This window comes from Drosophila willistoni (genome assembly GCF_018902025.1).
Source record: "Drosophila willistoni isolate 14030-0811.24 chromosome 2L unlocalized genomic scaffold, UCI_dwil_1.1 Seg139, whole genome shotgun sequence".
Taxonomy (NCBI): domain Eukaryota; kingdom Metazoa; phylum Arthropoda; class Insecta; order Diptera; family Drosophilidae; genus Drosophila; species Drosophila willistoni.
This window is the reverse complement of record NW_025814046.1, coordinates 2,639,760-2,658,203: the sequence shown is the minus strand read 5'-3', so window position 1 is coordinate 2,658,203 and position 18,444 is coordinate 2,639,760. Positions and strand designations below refer to the sequence as shown.

The window sequence follows — 18,444 nt, the reverse complement described above, 5'->3', positions numbered from 1 at the left end:
CTTGACTTTGTTACTATTTCACTATTTCTGTTTCTGTTTAGGTGTGTGTGTGTGTGTGTGTACGTAGCCAATTTATGTGTGTGTGTTGTCTGCGTATTTATTGATTATTTTTAGATCTATGTATATATAGCTAGGGCAGAGTCAGGCACCGATCTATTTAATCCCTCGCCAAATATTTAACACTGAAATCGGTTTAAACGCAAAGTTGTGAAATCGTTGGTTTCTGGGGGTCTATGTCACAAGTCACAATGTCAATATGGGCAATTTCCATGAGGTAGCCAAATACAAAATAAGCTACTCGAATTTCTTAGCTAATGGGCGCCAACTGGACAAAGTTCATTTGCCCTAAAGGAGGCTGGTCTGGTCTGCTCTGGCCTGGTCTGGTGAAATTGAGTCTGATGATGGTAAATGATACCCAAAGATGAAGCAGCTGTAGTTGTGCTGTGGCTAGACAATGATCTGTTGTTGACACAGGCGGCAAGACTCTCACGCAACAATGGCAACAATGACAACATATTGTCAACTTGGCTAATTGAAAGCTTAACAAACGTTTGCGAAGGGTCGCCAAAGGAAGAATGGAGGAAAATGTGGAGGAGGAGGTAGAAAAGAGGCTTGTCTGTTGTGGCAAAATGTGTTTGTGTGCATCATATAACTTATAGAAATGTTCAACAAGGCGTATACTTAACGTTGCACAGTTTTAGAGCCAATGACTCTGCAACTGTTCATGCCATCGGTTTTGAAGTAACTGGCATGATTAATATTTTTGGCTAAATTTTGGACTAAAACTAATCAATTAAATGATTCCACATTTAGCAATGCTTTTCAAACTGTTTAGTTGCAAGTTGTGATAAAAATGCAAACTTGATCTTAATTGAGAGTCTAATTAAAACGCATTGAATTACACGCGACCTCTCCACACACACACACACACACTCTGACATGATCAGGGGCAAAATAGGGGCATGGAAATGGGACAGCGACTACGACTGCTATACAATTAAAATCGAACAAGTTGGCGCTGCAGTTTTGCAGTTTTGCTGTAGTTGTTGGCCGATCTGACGATGCTGATTATTTCGGAAATGCCAATCAGATGAAAGGGCCCAGGCCAGGCAAACACAGCGCGACATCAACTCTGTTTGCTGAATTGCTCATCCCCCAGTCCTGGATCGGGTTCCGCCTAACCCCCTTGCCCGTCCCCCTCGATGTTGTTGATTAACTTTCTGGCTGATTCACATTACTGCGTGGCGCGTCGCGTCGTGCCTGGGTGCTGCTTGTTTTTCTTTTTCTTGTTTTTTGACCAATCTCTAAAAATGTTTCAACTGATCAAAGTACAATTGTGGCCAATTATTTTTGTTGTCCGATAGCCAAGAAATGTTGCCACTGCCACTCTTTTTGGGATTTTCCGATTGAGTCATCTGCATAGAAAGACATATGAATGAAGCATAGCCATTTAAAATCGTTTCATTACTATTTATATATCTATATATCTTTAAATATATATATATATATATATATTGGCAAACAATTTGTCTACACGTTCTTCGTCGTTTTTATATACCTTGAGTATAGATCTTAAACTAAACAATGCAACTTAGGGCAACAATTTCTTTACACTTATAAATCTAGAGAAAATCTAATACTAAATCTGAATCTGAGAGTTGATTTTGTTGTTGTTTCTGGAGCAGTCGTTGCTTAGTGTTTCCTGTGTATGTGTGTGTGTGTGTATTAGTGTGTCATAAGCCAAACTTAAGGTATAACAAGGACTTAACATGATCTATTACTGTACACCAAACAATAGGTTTGCTTCTACCTTTACGCCCATCAGTCATAGTCATAGGTTCTGCCGACCATCACCAATCGTCACGGGGTAAACGATATGTGGTATTATCGCTACGTACTATATGTATTCCGGCGCCATAATAAGGTATAACATAGGCGGAACCATCGGCGGGTCCAACCACTTGAAGGGCAATCAGTATGATGTCAATTAGTTGACCCAGGAACATGCCGCCCAAAGTGCAAAACTTGAGTAAACCAATTCCTGGATAGCCTAAATAAAATCGATCGACACCAAACATTCCTAGGAAAACGGATAACAAAAGCGTTGTGTCCAGGTGATAGCCATTCCTAGAACGAAGACCCATTGATTAACATAAAACGATTACTTCTTTGCCACTCGCCACTTACGTCCATTTGCAGGGCATTTCCCTGGTGAATGTTGAATTTCCCGTTTCCGTACAATTGATCTCATTGGCAGCTATGCACCACACCCGTGCTCGATTATCCTTGGTACAACCGCGCAATTGTTGTGTTTTGGGATCAATGTGATCGTTTCTTGAAGGATCCGGGCACATAAATTGACCCATCAGTAAGTCATTGCAATCCGCGTTAATTTGTTGGCTGGTTGTTGTATAGAGCAGTAGGATTAGCAGGGTCAGTAGCCAGTACATTTGTGGATGAATGATGGTGATTTGTCCTCCCTGCTCCTACTCCACGTCCTTGTTTAGGATTGTTTTTGTTTGTTATTGTTGTATTTGCTGCCACGGCGACCAGTGTTGATAAACTGATGGTCCTCAACTATCGGTGGTACTGTTATCGATAACAGGGCTGCACATTTTAACAAACTCTTAAATGATGCTGTTAAATTTAACAGACCCGCTAAATTGAAAATTTTCATTTAATTTGTGATTTTACATGCTTAGTTTTTGTTTACTGAATATTTCATCTTCAGTACATCTCCACTTTCTTAATCTTATTCTGTGTTTAATTCTTATTGTGTCTTTAATCAATGTTTATAACTTTTCTCTTTTTACAGTTGATATGAAAAAGCATGTCCTCTTGAATCATTAAAATCATAAAAGTATGTTGCCTTTACAAATTAAGCACAAGTTGTTCAGAATTCATTCAATTTAAAATGCAAATTCTCTAATTTTTTTAAATTGGATAATTTTATACAAGTTATATTTTACTTATTTTTCGAAATTCATTACCTATGTAAAAAGTGTCTGCTCTCTAATTTGAATCATGTTTACATCATTGACTTGATGTACATCGATAGACCTTTATTTTAAAGAGTATATAACCAATAGCGTTTAATTTTCTTAACCTATCCCAATATACGAAGTTGTTTTTGCACTCTCGTGCAAAGCTGTTTAGGTCCAACATAGGTCCAGAACTCTGAACCTTGATCAAATGAAAAATTTACGAACGTGAAGAAAATATAGTCGACTCATGGTGAGCAAGTAAAAAGTATAAATAATATAATACAAAAATATAAAATTCAAGTATACTTCTTGTTTATATTTTGAAAACCCGAAAGAAGGCAATTTCCCCGAAAATTATATACCCTAACAAACTATATTCAAATGTTGGCTTAATGTATACAAATATAACTCTATGTGGTACATATTTTTACAAATTTAGGCATATTTTTGTATTGTCTTCGAAAGAAATGAAATGAAATTTCAAAAACGTCATAACATAAACAGATTTTTAAACATTCTATAAAATATGTGGATTTGAATGGACTTAATATATATATATATACACTGTAGGATTTTAAAAATGCGTTACAAATAACTCAAAATTTTCATAACACCTTCTGCAAAGGGCAAAAAAGCAACAGTTCAAAATGTTTGAGCTTTTTTCCATAAAAATACAAAAAACTTTGTATGTGTGTGTACATATGTTTGCTTGTAAGAGAAAACTTGTATGAACTATAGTGAACGCATATATAAGTATATATGTATCTGTGTTATCAGCAATGTTGAAAGAGAGCAAAGTTTGCCTTGTCGTCGCTTTTTATTTTTTTGTGTGTTAATTTAAGACACAATTCTCCACATGTTTATTTCAGTTGTGAGCGAGCAACAAGTGAGGCAAGTTGCAAAAACTAAAGAATTAAATATATTATTATTATTATATTTCTATTAAATTCACAATTCTATTAAATATAAACACAACTATTAAGCCATGTCAAGTGTGATACCAAAAACTGTGAATCCCGATTTGCAAAAAGAAAGAGATGCAGCCAGTTTCAAGACTGAAGAGTTTGCCGCCTGGTGGGCAGGTGGTGAAGAGAAACTTAAATTTAATCGCGATATTAGTAAGTATATACACCAAAGACAATCCGATTGAGGCAGGGTCAATAGTCCATAATCACTATAAATGTTAAACAAAAACAATTTCTTATCGTAAAGAATAGCAAACAAAAAAAAAAAAGAAAATCTACAAGGTTATTTAGCAAGTTTACTACCTACAACTTGGCATAATCAGTGCATAATCTTCTTTGGTAACTAAAGTACAAGTCATGCTGATTAAGCGAAATTTCACTTTTTTTCAGGAACATATTTATCGAAGGATTTCGATTTGAATGAACTGGGACAATTGTGGTATAAAGCTCATGAGGATATTTTTGAGGCATCCACAAAATCGGCCATTGATTTGGCCAAGAAACTTAGAGTTCTACAAGAGGAACGTAATCCCGGAGGCAATGATTATTGGCCGTAAGTAGAAATAAGTGAAATTATTATTCGGAACTCTCTAATTAATATTCATATTTTTTTTTCAGGGGTCTTTTTGACACTCCAGTCACTTGGGGTCTGATTCCCGGTGGCAATCCTTTTGGCGTAATGTATGTGATGCTGGTCAATGCCTTGAAGGCTCAATGTACTGATGAGCAGTATGAAGAGTTTGGCTCAAGAATCGAAAAATTCCAAGCTACCGGAACCTATGCCCAAACTGAACTGGGTCATGGCACTTTCTTGCGTGGCCTGGAAATGCGTGCCGACTATGACCCAAAAACAGATGAATTTGTGCTAAATACTCCAAAGATTACATCCTACAAATGGTGGCCAGGAGGCTGTAAGTAAAATTTGTTTAAACCAATTGTAGTTGCTCTTATTGACCTTTGATTTCTCTTTTGTTTACAGTGGGTCATAGTTCTAATCATTGCATGGTCATGGCCCAATTGTATATTGATAACAAGTCAAAGGGTCCACACATGTTCTATGTTCAAGTGCGTGATGAGGAGACTCATGAACCTTTGCCGGGCATTCATATCGGTGATATTGGCAAGAAGATGGGTTTCCATGGCGTCAATAATGGTTTTCTGGGAATGAAGAATGTTAGAATACCGCGAACCCGCATGCTGATGCGACATGCCCAAGTCCATGAGGGTGGCAAATATGTCAAAAGTCCGGCCAATGTCCTTACATACTATGCGATGGTGAGGACACGTTGTGTTGTGGCCAGAAATAATGCTCTAATGTTGGCCGCTGCAGCTACAATCTCGACACGCTACTCATCCGTGAGACGTCAAAGTCCCATTAATCCGAAGTAGGTAGTAAATGGAGTTAATCAAAGAGATTTGCATCTAACTTTTGGTCGTGGTTTTCGTTTTGTTTTTTTTAGTGAACCCGAACCCCAGATTATTGATCATGTTACCCAGCAATTGAAACTGTTTCCCGAAATAGCTGCCAGTGTGGCGTATCGTTTGGCCGGTGACTATTTGTGGCAATTGTACGATGTGACCTTAGAAGACATTAACAATGGCAAATATCAACGTCTGCCTGAATTGCATTCCCTGTCGTGTGCCCTCAAGGTTCTATGCTCCGCGGACTCTACAAGTGGTGTCGAGAGATTGCGTTTGGCCTGTGGTGGTCATGGTTACCTCAGTGCTTCCAATCTTTGTCACATATATGGCAATGCCACCGCCGCTTGTACATATGAGGGAGAGAATACGGTTCTCCTCCTGCAGATTGGACGTTTCCTTATGAAATCTTGGCGCGCCTCCCTAAGTGGAGCTACCTTGGCTCCCACAGTTAGCTACTTGACCGAGGTGCAAAAGAATCCAGAGTTTGGTGCTTGGACAGGCAGCTGGGAGAACTTAGTCAAGGCCATGCAATATGCTGCTGCCAAGTAAGTCACACAGAATTTTAAAACATTTTATTTCACAAAGTTTAATCAAAATTTTTCTTTACTAGCAAAACCCGTACAGCCTTCAAGAGTCTATCGAAACGTCTTTCAGTGGGCCAGACTGAAGAGGAAGCCGCCAATCATACAGGAATTGAGTTCACTCAGGCCGCTGAACTTCATGGACGTGCCTTTGTCTTTGGCTCCTTTGTCGCAGAGGTGACTGGACCCAATGCCAAGAAACGTTCAGCTAGCCTGAATAGAATTCTTGAGCTATTGCTAGAACTGTATTTGGTTAATGAAACCCTCAAGCAACTAGGACATCTGCTACAAGTAAGTTGTACCAAAAGAGCTTAATTATTAAACCACTTTAAAATGTTCTAAAATGCGATCAAAATGAGGTATAACATTCAAAAAAATCCTTTAGAATTTAGGCAGAATACATTCTGAAAAATTACCAAAAATTATTTCCAAAAAGTTTCAAACACTTCTTTAATTTTAAATCTATTATCTTCTTTAAAATATTCTGACAATTAGTCGATTGTCGTAATTCCCTTCTTGATTTTCTCACTGAAAAGTGATCAACGAGACCGAAAATTTTAAATTTCTGATCATTTTGGAAAATTTTCTAAATTTGTCATAATCAATTTTGTTTAAAAATGATCATTGGATCTTATAATTTGCATTTAAATCCCAAAATATATTATGTTAGTAAATTTTTGAGTCAAACAGTCGTTTTGCCATCTTGATTTTCGTTCCAAAAATTCGGTTGAAATTAAATTTAATTCAAAGTACTTGATGCCATTTTAAAATGTACCAAATTGCTATGAAATTAACAAGTTTTATCAAAAGGTCAAAGATTAAAAAAATTATCAAAAATGCTTTAAAAATACTAACAAATCTCTTTTAATCAACTCTTTATTAACATTATTATTATTGCTATTTGCAGTTCATTAACTTGACGGATACGGATTTAAGCCAACTGCAAGATCGCCTGGAGCATACTTTGACCAAACTCCGTCCCGAAGCTGTGGCCATTGTGGATGGGTTCGATTTCAGTGATATTCAATTGAACTCTGCCTTGGGCTCATACGATGGCAATGCCTATGAACGTATCTTTGATTCCGCTCTTAAGAATCCACTAAATCAAAAGTCTGTGCCAAAGTCTTTCCATTCGTATCTAAAACCATTCGTCAAGTCCAATATCTAAGTGCCTAGAATTTAGAGTCGAGCAATATAAGTATAGGAGATGGGTTATCTTATTCTTTTTGTATATACAATTGTTATTACCTCATTTTATATTTGTTGTTATGTATAACTAAACTAAACTACTCTCTTAATAAATTTTTATAAACAAAGTATGTTTCTCTTCCGTTTGGAACTCTCTCTCTTCTGTCTCTCTCTCTCTCTCTCTTGATTAAATAGAGCTTTTTACAGCAACTTGATTTCACTCTTATCATAAACTTTGCCCTCCACTCTCACTTTGGAATAGCTTTTCGTGGTGACTATCAAATGATTTGTCTTTTAGTTGGCTCGTTTAGCTCTCACTGTTTGGTTCGATCAGCTTTAGTAAAAACAAAGTAATTATAATTAAAATGTCTCACATTAAAAACTTAATACCAAAAACCATTAATCCCGACTTGCAAAAAGAACGTAATGCAGCTGAGTTTAGTGTTCAGGAATTTGCTGCCTGGTGGCAAGGTGGTCAAGAGAAATTGGATACCAAACGGACAGTTGGTAAGTAACTTTAAAAACTGAATTTCATTACTTTTGGCCATCTTCTATCTATATATATCTGGGGTCCAAAGAGCTCATCAAATAACTGTTGAAAGTCCAAGAGATTTATTTCCATTACCGGTGAATTACCGCTTGTTCGAAAAATGCAATTGATAAGACTCATTTGGGCAGTGATAATTATTATTGATAAGAATTTTACACTCCCCTCTTTTTATTGTGAGAGATATTATGATTGATTTCTAATACTTATAGAAAATGCTATCTTTAGCGATCTGGAGGATGGTTATGGCTTAAATCATGAGTATATGTCCCATGAGGATGTCTATAATTCGGCCGTGAAGAAAGCTGCTGAAGCTGCTTTAAAATTGAAGGCTTTGCAAAAGAAACTTAATCCCGGTGGCAACAATATTTGGCCGTAATTATATTACAACATTAGAAATTATTCTTTGAACTAACTTGTATTGCTTAAAAATTCCAGACAAAGCCTCTTTAATGTCCATAGCCATGGTCTTTTTCCGGCTAATCATCCTTTGGCCACTCACATAACCATGTTTGTTGATGTGATCAAAGGTCAAGGCACAGCCGAACAGGTAGAGAAATGGGGTAAAGCTGCGGAGAACTGCAATATCATTGGAACCTATGCTCAAACGGAATTGGCTCATGGCACCAATGTGAGGGGCATACAGACAAGAGCAGATTTCGATCCCCAAACGGATGAGTTTGTTTTGAATACACCCAATTTGGAGGCCTATAAATGGTGGCCAGGAGGCTGTAAGTAGTAAGAGATAACTTGGGATCTTCTTATCATTTGATTTCATTTACTTTTGCCAGTGGGTCATACGGCAAATCATGCCATGGTGGTGGCTCAATTGTATATCGACGATGTCCATCGTGGCATCCAAATGTTCATTGTCCCAGTGCGTCATGCGGACACACATTTGCCTCTGCCTGGCGTGGATATTGGTGAAATTGGTAAGAAACTGGGCATGGCTGCAGTGAATCAGGGTTTCTTGGGTCTCAATAATGTGCGCATACCGCGTACCAATATGTTGATGAAATATGCCAAAGTGGAGCGTGATGGCAGCTTCAAAGCAAGTCCCGCCTCAAGGGTTAACTATTTGACCATGGTCTATACCCGCTGCCTGATTGTCAATCTTAATTCTACACTCCTCTTGGAGGCAGCCACCATAGCAACACGTTATTCGGCTGTGCGACGTCAAAGTCCCATTGAGGCAGAGTAAGTGCCAAACAAATTAAAACAGAAATTGGTAATTAAATATTTTCGCTTTTAGTCAACCAGAACCACAGATCATAGATCATGTTACGCAACGTCTCAAGTTATTCCCAGAGATAGCCACCGGCATGGCATATCATCTGGCTGCCGAGTACATGTGGGAACTGTACGATCAAACGGTTCTCGATGCCAATAATGGCAAATTCGATCGTCTGCCCGATATGCACATCCTGTCGTGCGCCCTGAAGGTCCTTTGCACCACCGATAGTTGTGCGGGCATTGAACGTTTGCGTCTATCGACGGGTGGTCATGGCTATCTAACGGCAGCCAATTTGAGCAACATCTATGGCAATGCTGTGGCTGCCTACACCTATGAGGGTGAGAATACTGTACTCTTATTGCAAATCGGTCGTGCCTTGGTCAAGGCCTGGTCCAATTTCATAGCGGACAAACCAGTTTCCTCTTCCTATGCCTATTTCGAGTCTTCGAAACAAAAAAAATTCCCCAAATGGGACAATTCGTGGGAGACCATCATTAAGGCATTGCAATTTACGGCCACACAGTGAGTTTATCCATTAGCTAACTATCTAAACACTTAATAAACCCATTTGATTTGCAGTAAGACACGCATAGCCTTTGAGAATCTTGCCGAGCGTATTGCCAGCGGTCAATCTCAGGCTGTGGCTGCCAACAATACGGGCATTGAGTTCACTCGAGCTGCCGATGTAAGCCAAAGTATTTATTCTCTTTACATTTTCATGCCTAATAATCTTTTGCTTACTCATTTATCTTTTAGTTGCACGGCCGTCAATTTGTTTGTCAAATATTTGTTGAACAAATCACAGGACCCAAGGCTCAAAAACGTTCTGCTTCGCTTAACAAAGTTTTGGAAAATATCTTGGAACTATTCTTGGTTCAAACTGTACTTAATAATCTAAGCGATATTTTGAGGGTAAGTTTAGTTTCAGGACTTACATATAGTATACTTACTTCTCTTAGGTAAATTAGCTAGATAATCCGGAATCTGATTATTTTCAAGAATGCAGCATCGATATTCTATTCCTTTAATTATATTTTTTCCAAAATTAAGTCTTTTTATATATAACTGTTTGCTGTGACCTCTTGGTAATTCCTTATAGGGCAGATCTACTTTTTCTCGAATTCTAATTTTGTGCCTGCATTTAGAACTTTAAATATTAGCTCAGATTATGTTTTTAGTTGTACTACTTATTCCTCCTTAGCAATTTAATTACTTCAAAGGAATGTGATTGCTAAGCATAATAATTTCAGTTGATTTTGTCTGTATGCTAAAAATTAAATTGTTTTGCTTTATTTTGCATCTTTCACTCTTAAATATTAGCTAATTTTCAATTTAGCTTTAAGATACTTCAATTGTGTTCTATTCTGTTTTCGTAACTATCGTATCTAAAATTGATTTATTTTGAACATTTTAAGATATTTTCTTTTTATTACGATATTCGAGCTGGGTTCTTCTGATTTTTTAAATATCCTATCAAAAATGGATTTATTGGTTTCGTTAAAAATGACTTTACTTGTGCATATCAAAAAACTTTTCGTCATTTTCATTTTCAGAACTTTAATACTTAAACCTTTAATTTCCCTAAATGTTCGAAATTTTCTAGAAATTATTAAATAAAATTTGTAATTTCTGCTTCTTTTTTTTGGGACCTTCAATAAGACATATTGAAGTTTTAAGACAGTTTAAAGTTTTAGTGTTATTAAACTAGATCAAATTCCGCATCGAATTACATATCCTGTATTAAAATGCAAAATATGTTGTCTAGGAAATACTTAAGGTATCTTTAACAAAAATTTAAAAACACTTTTTAATCACTTATATTCTGTAAAGTATAAAAAAGAATGGATATTTCTCTCCTAAGTTAAAAAACATATCTGTTTAGGAAATATTCCAAATAATTGAGGAAAGAAGGAATTTCCTAAAAACATATAATATTATTTTGCGATTTTAGGATATTAATCAATTAGCAGATAGAGTATATATACATACATATATGTATGTATATAGATCATTTATAAATGAAATCCGTTCTTTAGTTTTCCTCTTTCAATCTAGAATTGAAGTAGTCCATCTACGATGACTAAAATGTTTAGAAAGGACAATAAATTTATTTATTACTCACTCTAAAACAGAAACGACTAGTATAAGGTTTGACTGACTATATTTGAAAAGGAATTTGTTAAGGATTTGTAACCAATAAGTAGTTTCCAACTTACTCAAAGTCAAACTTGGTATAAAAACATTCTGTATTTTCGTAATAGAAAACATGTGACTATTAAAATTAACAATTTATTCATTAATACCCTTTCTTTCTAATCTTTACTTTCCAGTTCATTAACCTAACTGATGCCGATTTGAGATCTCTGCAGAAACGTTTGGAGCTCTCGCTGGAGAAACTTCGTCCCAATGCTGTGGCGATTTGTGATGGTTTCGATTTCCATGATCGTGTGCTGAATTCAGTGCTGGGCAGCTATGATGGCAATGTCTATGCCAGACTTTTTGATTCCGCCAAACGTAGCACAATGAATCAGAAGCCAGTGCAAAAGTCCTTTGAGTCCTATTTGAAGCCATTGATGAAGGCAAACTTGTAAACTAAAACTAAACCATTGATTAATTGACTCTTGTTGCTTGTTGTTTAAATTAGTTTTATATCATTTTTATTTAGCAAATCAAAACCAAAATAAAAGAAAGAATAAAAGAAACAAAGTATTGAATTGAAGTTGGTTTTTTTTTTGTTGTTTTTTGTGTTTTTTGCTCAGTACATTCAGCGCATTTTGTAAAAAAAATACAGGACTAACAAACTAAATGCCTTATTTAATAGAGAGTGAGACAGACAGAGAGAGCCAAAGGAAAAAAAAATCATTGGAAATATATATATTTTTTTTTTTGTAAAATTTCAGAGAACATTTGTTTTGTTTTCGTTTTTTTCTTGTTTGTTTTGCTTGCTTTTGTTGTTGTTGTTGTTTCTTTCAGTTAACATAGTTTATATCAAAAAGTTGTTGTTGTTTGCAAGTTCTTTTGGGTTATGCACGTTTGGTTTTTTACAGTGTAGAAAAAGTTAGTTAGGTCAGAATTTTTTCAGTTTGTTTTGTTGATTTTTTTTTCATCTTTTTTTAGTTTGAATTAAATGTGTGTGTGTGTGTGGGGTAGGAGGAAGGGTGAGGGAGGTTGTGGATTTTGCAAGTGGATTGTATATTTTAATATAACATTTAAATGCCGTTTGCTGCTGCTGCTTTTGTTGTTGTTGTTGTTGTTGTAGTAGTTGATATAATGAATTAGTTAATTATTTTCGTTTTCTTTGTTTTTTTTATTACACACACACAAATTGATTTATAATTTGTTTTTTTTTTCTTCTTTGCTTAAATATATTGCTAATTGTATTTAATAGTATTATTATTTTTATAATTATTATTATGTATTCATGTTTAATGATAACTGTGTTTTTTTTTTTTTTTTGTTTTTCTCTTTTCGCAATGGAAAATATATATATATGGCATGAGAGAGTTGTTCCTGTTCCTAATCAGTTTTGTTTAAAAGACAGAATATATATGAGTATATAGAGAGAGGGGGGTGTTTTGTGGGCGGTAAGGGGATTTAGGTTGTAGGTATCCTTTTTTCATTTTTGACTAACAATTAAACAAATCTATATATATGTGTGTGTGTGTGTGTGTGTATTGCTAAATATTGCTAAAAAACCAATTTCATTATGCTGGAATTTGTATTTTTATTAAGTCAGTTATGTGTGTGTGTGTGTTAACAATTAATTTATTAATAAGAGAGAGTGAGGAAAATAGATAAAACAGAATTAGGGCGTGTCTATTGCATTCGTTTAAGGCTTGGAAAACATAAAAACTAAATAAATGCATTTAACTTTCCTTTTCCCTTATTCCTTTTATGTTTTTTGATTTCGTGTGATTCTAAAGCCATTTGGAAGAAGCAATTAAAAGTGTTATGCTTATTTATTTTGTTTTTGCTTTCTTTCTTTCTTTTTTTGTTTTGTTTTGTTTTAATTGAAGCATTTAAAGAAACTTTTGTCGATAAGGCTAAATAATTATAGAAAAATTTGACTTTCTTGTGGTGGTTCGTTTGTCAAATTAAAAACTAAATTAATGTACAATCGCATTTTTTTTTTTGTTTTACAATATTAATCATTTGTTTCAATAAATATTTACTTCATGTGATTGATTGTGTGTGGTTTTTATTTGTTTTGTTTTCTTCAAGTTTTTCATCAGAAATAGAAAATTATGTAGAAATTGTTCCAGTTTCTTTTTTTGCCGGGAGAGTTCATTTTTTTCGATTTTGTATTTTTTTTTTTACTTCTTTTTCACGTTTATCATTCTTTAGTTTTCTTTTCTATATATATTAATATTATCATTATTATTATTGTTATTATTATGATTTCATGGTTTTTGTTTTTTTTTTTTAATATTTTACGAATTACACTAATAATTACATAGTTTTTTGTTTTTGTTTTGCTTATGTAGTAAACTTAAAAAACAAACATTTATGCTTTCAATTTCCATTGTTTCATTTGAAATGTGTTTTATTTGTTGTTGTTGTTATTATTATTATTATTCGTATAATAATTATAAATTGCGTGAATTGTTCGTTTTGAAATTAAGTTGTGTGTTTTTTTACTTTCGACATTAAATTTTAACTTTTTTTTCTTTTCTCATATTTCAGCTAACATATATATTTGATTCATAATATATATATATATTTCATATGCACGAAAAATTGTTATACATCTATGTAGTTTGGGGGTGTTTGCATGTATATGTATGTATGTGTGTGTGTGTGTGTATGGATGTGTGTGTTTGTTTGTTTTTTTGCTTTTTTCTACATAATTTGCTTAATTTTGCCCGCCCTTATAATGGTTTCACTATTCGTATATATATCGATTCACATATATATATATTATAGATTTTGTTTGATATTTTTTTTACGTTTTTTGTTTTATGTTGTTGTTTTGCTTAAAACTTACTTAATTATAAAACTGGCCCACCCACTCACATACATTCACACACACACACACGCACACACACTTGCATCTGCATTCGTGATGTGTGTGTGTGTATGTGTGTGTGCGTGTGGGTACGTATGTATGTGTGTGTGCGCATTGCTTTAACTTACAGGTAAGTTTGAAGAATTTTTTCCAGTGTTTCTTGCATTCTATCATTTTTTTTGTTTTTATGTTTTTATGTTTTTTTTTTGTTTGTTATTTTGTTTTCCTTTTTCATCCCCTCACGAAAAATTGTTGTTTATATATGCGAAAATTCTTCTTCATTATAAATGTGTGTTGTTGCTGTTGTTTTTGCAGTTGTTGTTGTTGCTGTTGCTTATTGTTGTTAGTTTGCTTCGCGCAGTGTATTTAGTTGTTCCTTTTAATATTTGCTTCTGCTACTTTCCATAGTTTCGCCCTTTTCGTTAGCTGCCATTAGCTTAGATCCTTTGTCGGTATCCTTTTCTAACTGCTGTCGCTGCCGCTGCCGCTGCTGTTGCTGATGCTGCCTTCTTTCCGTTTGCCACTTTAATACCTGCGCGCTGTGCCATTATCTCAGGCATAGAATTCACGATTATTCGCATTTTTCGCATAGGAATTGTTGGCTGGCGAACGCTTTGGCTCATCCAAAGCATAGGAACCTTCATCCTTTTTCCTCATGCGGTACACAATGAACATGACCACCAAAATGGCACACAAAAGGCCAACGACAGCTCCACCAATAACAGCTAAAATGTAAGAAAATATTTCATTATTAGCTCATACATGGCCTAATCTACATATATTCGAGGACAGGCGCCAATAAGTAATTAATTCAACAAACTGCAATCCTGCAAGCAGTCAGTCATCAATCATTCAATATTGTATATGGTAAAGTTTTACCAATTGAGAAATGCTTATAAACATTTAATGTATCCAAAGTGCAATTTCACTTCATTTTCACTTCAATGAGTGAAAAAACGATTATACTTTTATTTGCTTAAGAAGCAACAGAAGTCCGTGTGGGTAAAGTGAAATGTATGACATGGTGAGAATATGAATATATTTCCTTATCACTTGCATCACCTACAATATTATTATTGTAAATAAATGGATTTACTGAATTAATTCAAATGAACCATATTTAACTGTATTGAATGTTGAATACCCTTTGCGAACTGTACACCATGGCGTATGATTTATTTATTCTTAAAGCTCATTTATATTAAACTCTATTTTAGCTATTCGCTGGCAAATAAATATGTATCCTAGTTAAACTTAGAACCTGTCTCTAGTTAGATAAATACTTTGTGATAATTAATTTCAAAATCCTTTTGAATCAAATCACATTATTTTTGAACATTTCAAAATTTCACTTGAGTTATTTTTGTTAGGATTTGCAAACAAAATACAAATATATTCGCTTTTATTTGTCAAGCTAAGTATGTAGCTCTCTAAGCTTTTACTAAATTAATAAGTAAGCGAATAAATTTGTCCAAAATCAAGAATAGAAACTTTCTGAACTTAGCATTTTAAAGTGAAACTGTTTGTCTCTTATTCAAAATACGAAACATTTGAGGAATGGCTGTCGGTCTAGTTTGGAAAATCAGTTCACAATCAGATCTGGCTTGATATCAATATTATGTGAATATCATACAATACATTAAACTTGATTTTGTGTAAAGTTTGTGGTGAAAATCTCTAAACATTTAGGTTAAAATAAATTCTGCAGATTTTAAAATCAATTAAATTATATGAACATAAGTTCGAGATCAGAACAGGTTTGATTTCTAAAATACTTCAATGTAGTATAATACTTTAAACTTTGATCGATTCGTTTTTATGTAAATTTTATGATCAACATTTGTAAACATTTAGTTGAAAATAAGTTTCTCAGATTTTAGTATCAAATAAAAGATTTGACTCTAAAAAGCAAAGACTTTCTTGAAATTATTCATCCTTTAAATTTATGAAAAAGCTAACTTAGACGTGGAGAAAGTTTAAGTTCATAGAGAAGATTTTGCCATAATTCGGTCTCATCCTTTGGAACTTATGGAATGAAGTCATATCTAGAACTCATAAGCCTTTGTTTGATGATCTTTGTTTGAAAACAGCCTCTGCCTTCAAAATGTAAAAGATATAGTTGTTTGATCCAAGTAAAATCAAAAGTTCAGAAACTCAAATGTTTAAAACCATTCTCTTCTTTGATTGAAATTACTTATTTAGCCAGTCCTCGCAATATGCTTCAATCGTTTAATTGACTTACCTGCCAATATGCCTGGCTGGGCAAAGAAGCTTGTCGTACGATCCTCCTCACTCATGATGACCACCTCGTTGCCCGCGGGCCTGTGTTCGGTTCGTTGATTCTGATCCGTTGGCTGGCTATTGACGTTATTGTGCGGATTCAATTCATGCACTGTGTTAGTTCTTTCGCTGCCACCGCCTGCTAGGAACGAATAAACAAGAAAGAAAGAAAGGTGATGAGAAAATGGCATAAAGCTGCAGAGAATTGACACAGTTTCCATAAAGCCCCAATTTAATTCCCATGGCGTGCAACGAGAAAAAAAAAAACAAACCAAAAATAAGTAAAATGAAAAGTGAGAACACAGAAAAACAAAAGAGAGTGATACATATTCAATTAAATTGATTCAAGTGTCAATATTTGGATGTGTTTGTGTGTGATTGAGTGAGTAAGTATGTGAGTGTGTGTTAATGATATGCAGTTTATATATATATACAAGGCATTTTTGGGGTTCCAGACGTTCTACGTGCCATTAAATTCCATTTAATAACAAGAAAACTAACTAGTTAATTACTATTATTTGAATGACCACCACCCATGGAGTGCCACGCATAAAAATAACATTGAAGGGGTGGCAAATAAGTAGCTGTTAGCAGCAAAAAGCTGTAACAGAATGAAATGAAAGAGAAAAAAATTGTACAGAATTTCCTTTTTTTTTTGCTTCTTTTGTTTCTGCCATTGGCGTTGACAAGCTCAAGTAAACATGATTAAAGTACAGTAAAGGGAATTTAATGCCTGTCAAACAAATGATTTTCAATTAATTTAATTGAAATTTACCCCTCGAGGCTCGTATGTAAGCGTTTGAGTGTGTGTGTGTGCTTGTGTGTTTGTGTAATTGTTGATTTCTCTCAACGCCTTTTTCCTTCCCGCTCTCTCTCTCTCTCTTTTTGTCTGTAGCTATCTCTTTCTATGATTTCCACAAATGACAGCTTAACAGGCTGAGCTTTGATTTTCAATTGAAATAGTCTCAAAATTCATTTAATTTGTACTAAAATTATTGCCTACTTATTTGGGCCTTTAGTCTTGAACAAACCATGGCCTACTTATTGAGGCAAATCCATCATTTAAAACAAATATTTTTGATAAATTTCTACTTAAATATAATGCCAAGCAATTGACTTGGCCAAGCGGAAGTTATAAATATTTGCCTTTTATGGCCATTTTCGTTAAAAGCTTTTAGCTTTAGGAAAGGGAAGAGAGAGAGAGCGACACAGGCTAAGAAATTGTTTAAACTGTTTGAAGTTTGTGTCAATAGAGCAGAAAATTGTCTACATAGGGCCATTTGAAATTTAGTTGCTGGATGAAACTTTTGCGCCAACTACTTTCCCTAATTGCACAACATCGAAAAAGCCTGATGCATTGATTCGATTAACTGTGGCGCTCAGTTTACTATACGCTGTTTGAGCTATGATTTGAATTGGCCAACTGATCAATGGCTTGCATATTCAACACTATTTTCTATGCTTTTTTGCTGATGCAGTTTGCTTGCAGGCATTTTTGCTCCCTCTCTTTTGGTCTAACAGTGTTTGAGTTTGTGTGTGTGGTCAACTGTAGGCAATTATGACCAAATTATAGTCCTGCCATGTCATTCCACTCTCAAATTGATTGTGTTTGTGTTGGCACTGCCTGGCAAACATCAAAGCAGGCCATAAAATCCACAAGCCGCATGCCATTAGGCGAAAACTGAATAACGACGGCTGTTGCCATTCCCATTTCTCCTCCTAAACCCCTGAAAGCCAGAACGACATCCTAACCGCTGCTTCTGCTCGTTGTTGTTGCACTCAACGCTTACGCTTTAGCAGTTTTCGTCTATAAATAGTGATTGTCAAAGGCATACACAGACATGAGCAACAATGCCTCAAGTAAGCAGCTACAGTTACACAGCAAAAGCAGTCATAGACCCAGGAGCAAACAAGGAACGTTGGGGGTTTGGGGCAGTTCAGTGATTTTTCATTTGAAGTGCGTCAAGTGTTTTTCCACTCCCACTCACACACTCACACACACATACGCTATAACACGTACACACAGAGTAAATCACTGCGCGGCTTAGAGAGATTTTTCAAAAAAACAAAAAAGAAGAAAAATAAAGCAAGAAACAACCATTCGATTTAACTTTGAGTCGAAAGAGCTGGCTGGCTAAGGAGTACAAGGAGGAGGAGCCATTGGAGTGTTAATGGAACTTCATGCCTAGGGCATGCAGAAATTTTGCCAGCCTTCGACCCTTTACTTTACTCCCTTTT

The 18,444-nt window shown here is 35.0% G+C and overlaps 4 protein-coding genes across 8 annotated transcripts in view; 2 read left to right on the top strand and 2 right to left on the bottom strand.

Moving 5' to 3' along the window:
* Nucleotides 1-1,443: 1,443 nt before the first annotated feature.
* LOC6638295 (TM2 domain-containing protein CG10795) lies at nucleotides 1,444-2,550 on the bottom strand. The gene is made up of 2 exons (XM_002061365.4): nucleotides 2,188-2,550; nucleotides 1,444-2,127 (listed from the first exon to the last, which is right to left on the bottom strand). Exons 1-2 carry the CDS (start codon nucleotides 2,448-2,450, stop codon nucleotides 1,851-1,853), a joined length of 540 nt encoding a protein of 179 aa, XP_002061401.1. The 5' UTR covers nucleotides 2,451-2,550; the 3' UTR covers nucleotides 1,444-1,850.
* Nucleotides 2,551-3,850: 1,300 nt separating this feature from the next.
* Nucleotides 3,851-7,262, top strand: LOC6638296 (probable peroxisomal acyl-coenzyme A oxidase 1). The gene is made up of 7 exons (XM_002061366.4): nucleotides 3,851-4,102; nucleotides 4,340-4,502; nucleotides 4,568-4,860; nucleotides 4,929-5,334; nucleotides 5,410-5,916; nucleotides 5,982-6,243; nucleotides 6,860-7,262. Exons 1-7 carry the CDS (start codon nucleotides 3,970-3,972, stop codon nucleotides 7,118-7,120), a joined length of 2,025 nt encoding a protein of 674 aa, XP_002061402.1. The 5' UTR covers nucleotides 3,851-3,969; the 3' UTR covers nucleotides 7,121-7,262.
* Nucleotides 7,263-7,450: 188 nt separating this feature from the next.
* LOC6638297 (probable peroxisomal acyl-coenzyme A oxidase 1) lies at nucleotides 7,451-11,640 on the top strand. The gene is made up of 8 exons (XM_002061367.4): nucleotides 7,451-7,647; nucleotides 7,900-8,062; nucleotides 8,126-8,418; nucleotides 8,479-8,884; nucleotides 8,940-9,443; nucleotides 9,501-9,606; nucleotides 9,678-9,833; nucleotides 11,252-11,640. The coding sequence occupies exons 1-8, from the start codon at nucleotides 7,506-7,508 to the stop codon at nucleotides 11,510-11,512; spliced, it is 2,031 nt and encodes a 676-aa protein (XP_002061403.1). The 5' UTR covers nucleotides 7,451-7,505; the 3' UTR covers nucleotides 11,513-11,640.
* A 2,346-nt stretch (nucleotides 11,641-13,986) lies between these two features.
* LOC6638263 (syndecan) overlaps nucleotides 13,987-18,444 on the bottom strand; it is a 128,457-nt gene continuing 123,999 nt past the window's right edge. For 3 of the 5 annotated variants that reach the window (XM_023176308.2, XM_023176309.2, XM_023176317.2), the window contains 2 exons: nucleotides 16,169-16,345; nucleotides 13,987-14,651 (listed from right to left, as the gene is read on the bottom strand). In XM_023176308.2, the coding sequence (XP_023032076.1) occupies nucleotides 14,479-14,651; nucleotides 16,169-16,345 (350 nt within the window). In that variant the 3' untranslated portion in view covers nucleotides 13,987-14,478. Of the gene's footprint in view, nucleotides 14,652-16,168; nucleotides 16,349-18,444 lie in introns of all 5 variants that reach the window. The other 2 variants (XM_023176313.2, XM_023176315.2) reach the window with 1 other exon arrangement.